The sequence below is a fragment of the Nicotiana sylvestris genome, chromosome 2 (genome assembly GCF_000393655.2).
Source record: "Nicotiana sylvestris chromosome 2, ASM39365v2, whole genome shotgun sequence".
NCBI classification, from domain to species: domain Eukaryota; kingdom Viridiplantae; phylum Streptophyta; class Magnoliopsida; order Solanales; family Solanaceae; genus Nicotiana; species Nicotiana sylvestris.
This window is the reverse complement of record NC_091058.1, coordinates 14,545,042-14,558,515: the sequence shown is the minus strand read 5'-3', so window position 1 is coordinate 14,558,515 and position 13,474 is coordinate 14,545,042. Positions and strand designations below refer to the sequence as shown.

Below are 13,474 nucleotides of genomic sequence, written 5' to 3'. Positions count from 1 at the left end.
AATTTCAGCATCAAGGACCCATGATAAATAGTTCTTCCCGGTGATGTCAAGTGCCACAAATTCAAGTTTTGATAAGTTTAACATAGTGAAAACTATCATAAAGATAAATAATTTAAAGAAATAATTTTATTAATAAATAATTAATGAAACAAAACGAGTAAGAAAATAAACGAAAATAGAGCTATATCATATAAACAACCTGCTATTTCATTTTATTCTGCCATAAATTGGAAACAACATACTGTTTCATTTCACTTTATATTATTGATACATATGTGTTAATAGAATTGAACGTGGCTAGCATTATTTATATGTTGCAATCCAATAAATATAATAATTAATCTAATGTGAAATTATTACTTGTCAATTCATTTTTCACAGTTCTTCAAAATGCCTTTAAGATATGTTTTGATCCAGGAAGTCCATGAATGTTATAAATATATCATTAGTGGGTAGCTAGTTTGATGACTTTGAGGTCATCTAAGAGTTGAGCACCGAAGAAAATAGTTATTTTATCATTGCAATGTAATTTAACTATTTAAGATGCCAAAGAGCACAAGTAATCTGCAAACAGTGAGCATATGATATGTATTACCATAAATAAAATAAATATAGTGATACATACCTTAATAAAATATGACAACTTAGCGGGGGTTAAGAATAAAATTAGAGCTTCGTGCGGATAACGTATTATAAAATAAAAGCAATTCAGTAAAATATAAATAAGAAGAGACAGAAAAAAGGAAGAACTCTTTTCTTCTTTCACTTTGGTGTATCTTTACCCATCAGATATAAGGATATTTATAAGCCTAAAAAGTAAACTTTCCATTCATAAATAGTAAGAGGAATGGAAATACTCAACATCAAACAGTGAGGAAAATGAGTGTCCATAGCAGTATGAGCATCCACTCCTTAAACTATTCACAACATAGCCAATATTGTAATGAATTTAATTTTTATGTATGGATCGTTGAGAATTTTACACAACATGAGTGCTCAAAAATTAATTGGATGTAAATGTGTCTATATTAGCATAGACCAATAACTCAAAAAAATAGTATAACAAATAATAAGTCAAACTATTATTCATAACGAAAAAGTTACTATTGATATTTGTAATCACACAACATATATTTCCTATCTTCTTCATTTTTTTGGTAATAACTTTGAAATATTACCATACAAACCAAATGATTCTTTACAACCTGCTCGAGCGATCAGTACTATAACCACCTCCTAAGAAGGTTGTTACAATCTCTAAATCTCCGAAATAATAAAAACCACTATTTACAGACCCTTTGTATCACACTCTGATATTTCCTAGCTCTCCTTGTATTCTCTATCATCCTACCATTTCCCTAATCTCTCTTTGTATATGTCCTATTACAAAATCTGTATTTACATTTATGTTTCAAAATACTTTCCAGTTTCTTGCTTTCCAGGTATAGTATATAGTTGCTCCTACAATTGCAACAGCTATCTCCTTCTTGAATTGCTTCCATCTCCTTCTCTTAATCCATCTTAAGCTAGTTGTTGGATCTGCATGTGTTAGTTGAATCCCCGCCCATTTGTTATAGCATTTCTTACCACTTTGATCCAACTACATGTGGTAAATAGGTGAAGCTGTGTTTTCTTAGTATCCTCTATACATAGGCTACATTTATCATCTTGAATAGGCATTCATAGTCACTGTAATCTTTCCTTTGTTAGCAACCTCTCTTGATATGCCAACCATAAAATTACTCTTTATTTAGGCAGCATGATAGTACTCCACACCAGATTTACAACCTTCATTTTTGTAGGATTCCCTAGCATAGTTAGATAGCTTCTGCTTACAGAGTACTCCTCTTTAATAGTCATGACATACTCTCCATTATAATACCATTGCTTCAACGTGTCTTTAAGGGCATTCATTTTTTTCCAGTACCAGCTATAATCCTGTGGTGGAGTGTGATTCCAGACATCTCCATTTGTCTTCATATAGATTTCATTTACCCATTTCACCCATAACACATCTTTCTTCACAGCCACTTGCCAGAACAGTTTGCGCACATATGCTATATTCTAATCTCTACAGGTTTTGATATTCAGTCCCCCATATTTCTTAGGTACACACACTTTTTTCCAAACAACTAATGCCATTTTCCTTTTCTCCTCATTGCCCCTATAGGTACGCTCTACATTTCCTGTTGTTACGACCCCGGTTCGCCCTCCATGAACTATTGTGATGGCATCTAGTCCTCTACGACTAGGTAAGCCTAAATTGCAGAAGATAACCAAAGTGCAGAATAAAAACAAATTAAAATAGAGTGAAGAGTGATAAAACAGTGTTTAAAAGTGCAGCTCGGCATACACAATATTTAACTCTCAACCAATACATACTTCCAAGACGCGGAAACCCATGAATCACAAGCTAAGGATCATGATACAGTACTCTAACTCCAGAATATCTAACAAGGAAAAGAAATACAGAAGGGCAAATGTTTAAAAGCTAGAATAGAAAGGGACTCCTCGGTCTGCGGACGCGGCAGATATACCTCGAAGTCGCTGGAGCAGTCGCCTCGCCTTAAGAGTGATAGGACTGAGTTGCAGTACCTAGATCTGCACATGAAAAACATGAGCAGAAGGGGCATGAGTACACCACAACGGTACTCAGTAAGTGCCAAGCCTAACCTCGATCGGGTAGTAACGAGGAAGGTCAGGGTCATACTGAGGTTAAATAAAGCATAAAGTTGATAGTGTAGAACAGAACAGTATAAATAAATACAACAGTAAAAGTAGCACAAGATATAAAAAGGGCAACACCAACTATTACAAAGACAAGGCAAAACACGGAAAGAAATGTGACTTAGTACCAAATAACAGCCGAGGATCTCCCAGGATACCTTCCTATATTCCCATATGTACATATCCAATGGATCTCCCGGGATCCTGTCCCGTAGTCCAACTCATAGTGCGTGGGGATCTATCGGAATCTCGTTCCATAGTCCCAAATGTAAATACCAAGTACTAGGTGAATCTACCGGGTGCATTCCCGTAGCACCATATAACTGTGCAGGGGGATATACCAGAATCCCACATCCGTAGTCCTAAAATAAATAGGCAAGGGGGAGGGGGAGCTATCGGAATCCCACATCCGTAGTCCCAATGTAAATACACAACAGCAACAAGAAAATATTCAGAAATGGCAATTTCATATTAAGGCGAACAAGTAATTCTAGCCTAGCATGCTGCACAAAATTCAGGTAAGACAGTTTGAGCAAGTAAAGGAATTAAGTCACTTAGACATGCTTTCCTAAGCTAACAACAGGCTTAATAGTGCAAGTAATAAAAACAAAAAAGGAAACATACTAGTAATTACTTAAAGAAAACCAGATTTCCAGCAATTAGTATAGGTACGCACTCGTCACCTCACATACAAGGCATTTCAATTACCAAATATACCAAATTCTAAGGGGAAGGCCCCACACGCAAGGTTAGACAAGCCACTTACCTCGAACCGGCTCAAAATCAACCCGAAACAATGCTATTGCCACGAGTACTTGCCTCCAAATGGCTCAAATCTATTCAATTTAATTGCATAATGTAAATAACACTTAAAATAACTAATTCCACTAAGAAATTCTAAGCTAATGTGCGAAATTAGGTAAAATGACCAAAATGCCCCTCGGGCCCACATCTCGAAATCGGGTAAAATTTATATTTTTAGAATTGTCACATTCTCTCGAGTTCATGCATACCAAAATTATCCAAATCTAAGGTGAAATTCCCAATCAAAAGTCGAATTCTAGGTTTAAGAACTTTCTTCCAACCTTTTCCCAGTTTTTCATCTCCAATACGAAATTAAATGATGAATTCATGTTTGGATTAATGGGTTACAACAAAAAGGAGTTAAGAATCATTACCCAATCGATATCTCTGAAAATTCCTCAAAACCTCGCTCAAATCCGAGCTCCCAAGCTTTAGTTTTCATAAAAATGGCTAACCCTCGACTTTGAAATTTATATTCTGCCCAGACACGTTCTTCTTCGCGAACGCGATGCACAAAATATCTACTGGCCAACTTCCTCTTTTGCGAACGCGAGGTCCATTCATGAACGTGTAGCTCACACTAGCATACCCTACGCGAACGCGAGGACCATGTCGCGAATGCGAAGACCAACGGGTCCATACCTTCGCGAATGCGGGACCTCATCGCGAACGCGAAGTATGATTCAGCTGCTTCACCCAGATGATATATGCGAGCGTGAGACCCTCTTACGAACGCGATAAATGTTTCCTCTGCAACACAACAGTAGAAAATTTACAATCTTTCCAAGTCCAAAAATGGTCCATTGAGCATCCGAAACACACCCGAGGCCCCCGGGACCTCAACCAAACCTGCCAACCAATCCTAAAACATCATTCAAACTTGTTCCAACCTTTGGAACGCTCAAAACAACATCAAAATACCTATTTTTCATGGGATTCAAGCCTAAGAATTCCAAAAACTCTAAAAATACGCTTTCGATCAAAGAGTCTATCAAACCTCATCCGAATGACCTGAAATTTTGCACACACGTCAAATTAAACACTATGGAGCTACTCTAAATTTCGTAATTCCATTCCGACCCTCGGATCAAAATCTTACTATCGAACCGGAAACATCAAAAATTCAACTTTCGGCATTTCAAGCCTAAATTAGCTACTTACCTCCAAAACACAATCCGAACATGCCGCTAAGCCCAAAATCACCCAACGGAGCTAACGGAACCATGAAATTTCCATTCCGAGGCCATCTTTACACTGTTCCGACTATGGCCAACTTTCCAACACTTAGCTCATTTAGGGACTAAGTGTCCCAAAACTCTCCGAAACTCAAAACGAACATCCCGACAAATCAAAATAGCAGAAATAAACTTGGAAAAAGCAGTTAATGGGGGATCGGATCGTAAATTCTTAAGACGGTCACACCTGTCTATCTCTTTCAATACACTTTGAGGTAAGATGAAGACTGCACCCTAGAAATTGTATATAGAGAATAATATTGCATTGATCACTTGTAATTTACCAGCATTGGAAAGGTTCTATGTTTAGGCTTGTTTTATTCTTTATTATTTTTCCACCAATTGAAAGCACTCTATTTTATTCCATTTCTTTGATGAAAGGGGCAATCCTAAGTACATGATAGGCAGTATCCCTCTAGAGAATCCTACTGTAAGATCCTTGCATGTTCATCCTCTTCAATACCATCTAGAAAGATGTTTGACTTCTCTAAGTTTGCCACCAAGCCTGTCACAAAACTAAAGTGGTTTAGTGCTTCCATCACTTTGGTTATAGATGCTAAATTTCCTTTGCAAAAGACCATCAAGTCATCTGCAAAAATCAGGTGTGTCAACTTGGTAGCCTTACACATATGGTGATATCTGAAGTCCGGTAGATCACTTAATCTTTTCAGCACTCGAGTGAGATATTCCATAACCAATACAAATAAAAATGGTGATAAAGGGTGTCCTTGCCTCTGCCCTCTTCTCCCTTCAAAAAAGCCAAATCCTTCCCCATTAACCTTAACTGTGAATTTTGTAGAGATTACACAAGTCATGATCAATTGAGTCAATAATCTAGGGAACCAAAATCCATTCAAATCTTCTTCAATGAAATCTCAACTCACCATATCATATGCTTTCCTTAAGTCAATCTTCATAAGACACCTAGGCGATGTCTTTCTATTTTAGTGTCTTAAGAGGTCATAATATATAAGCACATTGTGAATGAGTGATCTTCCCTCAACAAATACTGCCTGATTCTTATCCACAATCAGTGGAAGTATGTTCTTAAGTCTTGCACATATCATTTTGGATATGCATTTGTAAAGGACATTGCAACATGATATGGGTATAAATTAGCTTGCATTCTGTGGAATCTCCACCTTAGGTATCAGTGTGATTACACTTGAGATGATATGTTTTAGCAACTTACCATTCTAAAAAAAGTCTAGTACAACTCCTATTACCTCCTCTCCTACCACATTTCAAGCATCTTGGAAGAATCCACTTCCAAAGCCATCTGGCCCCGGACTCTTATTTCTATCAATACCAAACATTACCTCCTTTACATCGTTGGTTGTATAAGGTCTTAGTAACTTCAACTGATCCTCAATAGATAAAATATATCCATTCTTTAAAAAACCTCCAAATGCATTAGTTCTTTCCTTTTCTTTTTTCGCTAGTAGGTCTTTGTAGAAGTCCACTAATATCTGAGCAATATCTTCCTGATCTGACTGTAGCCTGCCATAGTTGTCCCTCAACTGGATAATATCTTGTTGCAGCTTCATATGTTTGATTATAGAGAAGAAATACCTTGTATTATCATCTCCCAATTTTATCCATGTGGCCTTACTCCTTTATTGCAGGAAGAGTTCAGCCAAATAAGATGATCTTTTGAATTTCTGATGTGCCTCTTTTTTCTCCTGCTGCAGTTTTTTGTTATGTGGATCCCTCTATGTGTCTGCTGAACTTGCATCAGAACTTGTCTATCATCTTCCACTTCAGTAAGTATATTTCTAAAGTGTTGACCATTCATCTTCCTCAGGTCCCTCTTCAACAGTTTCATCTTCCTCATTACCCTCATCATTTGACATTCTTTTATGCTCAAGTTCCATCTAGCTTTCACCCTTTCCAGAAATAAAGGGTGACTAGACCACACATTACAATATTTGAATGGTTTCCTTCCTTTTCAATATTTGAATGGTTTCCTTCCTTTCTTTGGGGAGTTCAGCAAAGATAACATCATTGGACTATGATCACTGATCCCCTCAGGCAGAAATGTAGTACTAAAGTCAGACATACTATCCAGTCATTCTAAGTTCACAAATATCTAGTCGATTTTTGAGAAAATTCTGCTTCCACCATGTTTATCATTCCATGTATATTTGCTCCCCTATTTTAGCAGTGCAATGAGTCCACAATTCTCCACACATTCATGAAATTCCTTAACTTCAGTCATACTAACTAGATTGCCCCCAATTCGATCATCCATGTGCAATACAGCATTAAAGTCTCCCATTATAATCCATGGTTGACTAACATTTGCACCCATTGCTTCTAAATAATTCCACAAAGATCTTCTTTCTTCTTTGGTATTGAAAGCATATACTACTATTAGTATCATTGTTTTTTGTAGTGATCTATATACCACTTCACATGTAATTGACTGTTCCATACCACTTACTCTTCTTATTTGAAAGTAGTCTGTCCTTAAAACTAACCATATTCTTCCATTTGGATGATAGTCTAAATTAGTCATAGACCCCCATTCTTCAAACAATTTGTTGGCAACTTGCTCAATCTTGATTCCTTTTATTTTGGTCTTCACTAGACCTGCCAAACCTATTCCTTCTCTTCTACAAAGGAGTTTTACCTCCTTTTGTTTGTTAGGGACATTGAGGCCCCTAACATTCCAGCATAACACATTATCCATGTCCTGAGAGAGGTAAGTCAGTACCTTCCTCTTTCCTAGGTGGGCTCCTAGGTAACACTGTACTAGACTCTGGTCTGTCCAATATCTGGAATGAGTTTTGTTGACCTCCTTCCTGCTCATGATATTTTGGTGGATGTTTGACAGTGTTCAATGGAGTCACCCAAGCTGTTCTTCCTGAGTTCTGATGGTTCTTTATATTGCCTCGAGTTCCTTCTGTTCCCCTGTACTCTTCAGTGTATTCCCTCTTTCCTCTTCCTTCTTTCCATCTGTTGAACCTTGCTTGTCTTTAATTGCTGGGATTACATCTTCCTCTATCTGCCCTTTTCCTTTTTGATGTTTTGGAGTAGCTGGCTGGTCATTTTTCCTTTTTCCTACATTCCTCCTCTGAGTGCCCATATTTATGGCAACAAGCACATAGGGTAGGCTTCCAATCATATTGCACCTTCTGCTTAATCAGATTCCCTTTCTCATTTCTGAAAATTACTTTATCCAGTAGACTTGAATCTACTTCCACTTCAATCAACAATCTTGTGAAATTCAATCCCATATTTTTCTCTGTATTATGGTCCACCATTATAGGTTTTCCTACGAGGCTCCCTACTTTACTCTGACCCTTAGGACTCCAGTACTTGAAGTCCAATTCTCGCAATCTCACCCAAATAGGGACTGTGTATATTGTTTCCCTTGTGAATTTCATATCTGACTCCCAAGCTTTTACGGTCAATGGTTTGTTGTCAAAATAATATATCCCTCCTTGGATCATATCATTTTTACCAACAACAGTATCAAACAGAACCAGTACCATGCCATTTTTCAACATAGAGACCTTATTTGTTCCATGTTTTCCCCCAAATCCTTTGAATATTACCAGTCAATACAGAAAAAGGTGGGTAAGCTCCTAACACATAGCATACTATTGAATTTTTCCAATATGCTATTTCTGTGCTTATATCTTCTAATTCAATTTCACATATGGATGACTCTCCATGTTTTTCCGGTGAGACGAATTCCAGCTTGAACGCAGCGTTCGACACTTTTGCTATACCAAAGTTGTCCCAAATCGACGCCTTCGTCTCCAAATCTGCTGATGCCTCCACCTCGTCTGCTCATGATAGTTTACTCTGACTTCCTGATGATCGTGATTCCTTCCTCCACTTTGATTGCTCAATTGTATCCTCAATTTCCATAGTTTGCGCTAGCTCTGTTTCAGTGGTCTTTGCTGGTACATCCTCTCGATTAACGATAATTGCTGCTGTTCATTTCGATTTCTGCTGTCCAGCTCCACTTGCAGCAGATTCCTCAGCTTCAATTGCCTTCTGCGAAGGGATTCTCGTTCTCTTCCCCCCCCCCTCCCCCATGGACGTGCACGTTAGTTATCATGCGCCAAGAGAAAATGAGCCATTTTGCTTCTTCAGTTCATGCGTGAAAAAATAATTTCTTATAAAATTGATTTCATGAAACATTATTGTACTTCTAGAAATTAGTAGAAACGAATGTGGCCGTCAAGCTTTCTTTCTATGTGCCTACAGAATTAGTTCTTCGAACTTCATCTTCAATTAGCAATTTTAAGAAAAGAGTGTGGAGGAGAGATAGCCAAAATCATTAATGGTTATCCGCTAAGGATACAAAAAGTTATAGAAATAAATGTTGCAATCTTTACTTTTTCTATGATTTGTATGATATTCTTTTTGCTTGTGCGTATTCCTTGGTAGCAAATGTGGACGTGTAATACGTATATATTTATCTGCAGTTGCTGATACTGTCTCACTAACTAAACTTTTCCATGAGTTAGGAATCACATTGCAAAACCAGTTACTCGTTGTTCTGACAACAAAACTGCAATTCAAATTGCAGCAAATCCTATATTGTATAAGAGAACCAAACATATCGAGATTGATTGTCATTTTACATGGGAGAAAATCAAGCTAGGACTGTTGGAAACTAAGTGTGTGCATACTAAGGATCAACATGTTGATTCACTGACCAAAGGATTGAGCTCATATCAGCATCATTACTTATTGGCAAGCTAGAAGTGTTAAATATTTTACACCGTCCAGCTTGAGGGGGAGTTATATATATTAGTTAGTGTAGGGGCCAGTTTGTACGTATTAGAAGTTAGAGGTATGTTTCAGTTATTTAGCATAGTTATTACAGAATTAGTTGTTTGTTAGTTATAAGTATCTGTACAAAGGCCCACTTTTCAATTATATGAAAATGAACGATAGTTCCTTCTCTGGAGCTTCTTCAATGGCTGAATTCTAACAGATAAACAAATACTAAGTTCAAACCTATTGTTACAAATAAAAAGAAAGTAAGTGCAGTTTTATGTAACACTCGTTGGTTTAGAATTTTTGGATCCACATGTTATAGCAAGTGCGTTCTGGTTAGTGATACTGAGTACAAGGATATGGTATGGAAAAACTACACCCCTATAAAAATCTGAATCCTTAAAACTACTATAAGTCACATTGTTATAGATATATTGCCTTGAATAAAACGAGTAATTCCAAGAAAAATAACAAGTGTTGCCCTTGCAAATGTACATTCTATATATTTTTCTTTTTTTGTGGATCAATTTTCCCCTTCTAACCCAAGAAAGAAAATGCTAAGTAACGGATAACAAGAATAAAAGAACTAGATGAAACTTTTCACATAAATGATCTATCTCCCTCCTCTCTTTTCAGCAACTGTACTAAGAAATCATTCCAAGTATCAATGGGTCCGGGCAAACACCAATGAACACAGTCATTTGGCACCGTAACGTTAGGATTAGGCCATCGACCATATTTACTAGGATGACCATCTGGTCTCAACAACATAGGTTGTGTCGCATCAAACAACCTAAATTTCAACCCTGTTCTTCTTCCTGCTCTTTGAGCAATCTTTAGTTCATCTAATTGAATCTTATAAAACTCCAAATTATAATCGTCCAATACTTTCTCATTCCTTTTAAATGGCTTAGTCCTTACACAATCTCCACCTTTATCCCAATACCCATTCTCAAAATGAGATGGTGCAAATGTCCTCAAAAACGTTACACCTTTGTAATTTTCTAGACTGTTAATGGCCCGAAATGCTGTCCGAAAAGCTCGTCGGTAGCTGAAATACGACGTCACATGGCTAACGTTGGCTTGTGGACAGTAGAGGCAGCCCACAAGTCGGCGGTTTAAGTAAAACATTGTTGGTCGGAAAAACCAGTGGCCAGCAGAAATGATCACATAATCGAAACCTTGGATTTGGTTTGTCCAGAATTCATCGAATTCGTCAAGATATAAGTTGAATGGTTTTGAAACATCATCTGGATCAGTTTTTTCAGTTTTTACCAAATAAGGTGCCCAAAACATGGAAATGTTGAAGTCGTAGTCTTTATATATCCAGCGTCTGTTTTCATCTTGCGTTTCTGAAACATCTTCCGGGTATACAACCTGAAATAAAACCAAAGAGAAAATGAGAATAAATGGAAAAAAGTTTCCAACATATGAAATACTGTTACTCCTGTAGTTTGTCCAACAATATTGATAAGGTTACGGACTACAATATGATAGCACTATAAGAGAAATACACATATTGTCATTGATAAATGCTCAAGCTTCAATCATGCAGAAACTTGTTTTTCTTGTATCCTGTCTTTATCTTTGGAGCTTCATTAAGATCTTATGCAAGTTATATCTGCTTATTTCTGTTCCATAACGATCATAGCTAAATCATAGTTTGCTTACTCTGTTGTAGAACCAGTCAGACCAGAGGCGTATATCCAGGATTTCAAGAACATAGATGCACCATGAACCGCCAGAAACTCGAGTCTCCGAGACGGTGTCTAAGAGATATATTTTTGGTTTAATAAATTTAAAAGTCAAAAATAAATACTAAAAAGAGAAGGATAAAAAAATAAAAAGAAAATGTGTAACCAATAAAAAGGGAAAAAAGAAACAAAATAAGTGTGTTTAATTAGAAAAAAAAAAGGCAGGGGCAAGGGGCACGAGGATTTAACCATATTTAGTAATTAAAATATAATTTAAAAGAAGAGAGAGTAGGGGAATCAAATCCCTAACTAAAAGGTAGAAGGTGCACCTCGTTACCAATGTACTCAAGTGCTCACTTGAACTTGGGTTCACCCGTATTAATTTAGGTATTTGAGCTACAATTCACTAGTGCTATGCATTATTTAGGGGGAGGAGGAAAATTGTAAAGTGTCTGCCTTTGTTCGTCGGAAAATTATTCCATTTAACTAGAAAAAATAATGTTTTTTTAAGTATATATATAATATAATGTTGAATCTCCTTGGTCTCTTGGTGTATTTACTTTTCATATTTTAACTCTCTTTTCCTGGCATCCCCACAAATCTTCAAAAATTCCCAATTGTCAACGGACGGAAAAAAAAAAAGCTATAATTTTGTACATAATCATGCAGGCTAAGCACTTTACAAGGCCTTAGTTTTCAGAACCTGAAGTTAATGTTTGACTTATTGAGTTCGTCATACATCAAACCTTAAACGTGTGGGGTACTTATGTTGAAATTTAAGTCAGCACAAGGTCAACAGAATTTCAACTCACAATGAGTTTATATGCATGTACATAAAAAATAGTACTCCACTAAGAAACAAGTTGGCATGAATGCGAATAGTTAATCCAAGTTGAAAGGACAAAATGAATTAGAATTAGGATTATTTAATGAAAACGAATGGTGATAAGAAGAATGTAACCTACTCTGGATAATAGACATATCAGTGACTGCATATGATTCCTCGCAACAGAATCTCCAACAAATGCAAGAGACTTGCCTTTAACAAGTTCCAGGAATTGAACAGGGTCAAATATTGGCAATTCACAACCATCTGGTTGCCACCTCCATTTCAAGTGCCCATTATCAGGCCTCCCAAATTTCATGCAATTTTGATGTTGTTGAATTGCATAACATGTCTCATTTGTATAATATGGCCCTTCTGGATTTTCCACCCATTCCCCTGAAAATAAGTCGCAGTATTCACTATCAGATACTTCTGACGTCAAACTTCTAACATCACCATTGCCCGATGGTTTCTTCTGCTCTATTTTTTCTGTGATTTTAGGAACCGTGAAGTCACGTTGACGATGGCTGGATTTTTTTCTAGCACGTTGATCACGCCTTTCAAGTTTTTTCCTGGGTTCAGGTACTTTTTTATCCTTTGTGTCACTTTTTGTTTCAAAATTTGTACTTATCTCATCTTTTACAGGTGATTTCATGGGTTTTTCTTTTTCTTTTTCTTCTTGTCTTATGGGCACGTTACAAGGTTGCGTGGGCACGTCCTCCACGGGACATGGCTGGTTGACTTGCAAATCATTTTCCAAATGATCAATGTGCTGAATTGATTCTTCCGAATTAGAAGAAATAGCTTCTGAGATTTTCTTTTGAGAAGAATAACGTATAGAAGGATAGTAAATAGGAATAATGGTAAAAAGTATGGTAATGGCAACAAGAGGAGCAATTTTTGGAGCACTACTCTTTCTTCGTGTTTGTGGTTTCCCTATTGGAAGTTCAGAGGATTGGAACTTCATGGATAAAGGTTTGTGTGGACATAAGCAGATAATTAACGAGAAAGTAATTAAACAAAAGGGAAGAAGAAGGAGAAAGAAAGAAAGAAAGAGAGGTAACCAGTGATCAAATATTAAAGAGAGTTTATGAAATATACGCATGTTGCGCTATATTCATTAATTAAGTGATGGTCATGTCTTTACCAAACTTAGTAACACCATTAGCGCCAAATAAATTAATGTTGATATGATATATGATGCTATTGAATTTAGTACACACTTAAATTTATGGGAAGCTTATGCGAATTTCATATTTGAAAAGAAAAGGATAATGACATGTAAAATGAAGAAGAATTAACCATTCATTCAACCGCTTAAACTAAAAATAGGTATAATATATGCATTTTCATGTATAATACGTGTATAATCATGTATAGTTAGTGAATAATCTATGAATACCGGCTAGAAAAAATAAAAAATAAATTTGACCGGCCATTTATGTAAA

The 13,474-nt window shown here is 36.6% G+C and overlaps 2 protein-coding genes across 2 annotated transcripts; both read right to left on the bottom strand.

The window, feature by feature from the left end:
• Positions 1-5,191: 5,191 nt before the first annotated feature.
• LOC138882797 (uncharacterized) lies at positions 5,192-6,640 on the bottom strand. Its single transcript, XM_070163432.1, has 4 exons — positions 6,555-6,640; positions 6,086-6,380; positions 5,499-5,550; positions 5,192-5,355 (listed from the first exon to the last, which is right to left on the bottom strand). Exons 1-4 carry the CDS (start codon positions 6,638-6,640, stop codon positions 5,192-5,194), a joined length of 597 nt encoding a protein of 198 aa, XP_070019533.1.
• Positions 6,641-9,912: 3,272 nt separating this feature from the next.
• On the bottom strand, positions 9,913-13,050 carry LOC104247032 (protein trichome birefringence-like 19). The gene is made up of 2 exons (XM_009802965.2): positions 12,166-13,050; positions 9,913-10,883 (listed from the first exon to the last, which is right to left on the bottom strand). The coding sequence occupies exons 1-2, from the start codon at positions 12,991-12,993 to the stop codon at positions 10,107-10,109; spliced, it is 1,605 nt and encodes a 534-aa protein (XP_009801267.1). The 5' UTR covers positions 12,994-13,050; the 3' UTR covers positions 9,913-10,106.
• Between the last annotated feature and the right edge of the window lie 424 nt (positions 13,051-13,474).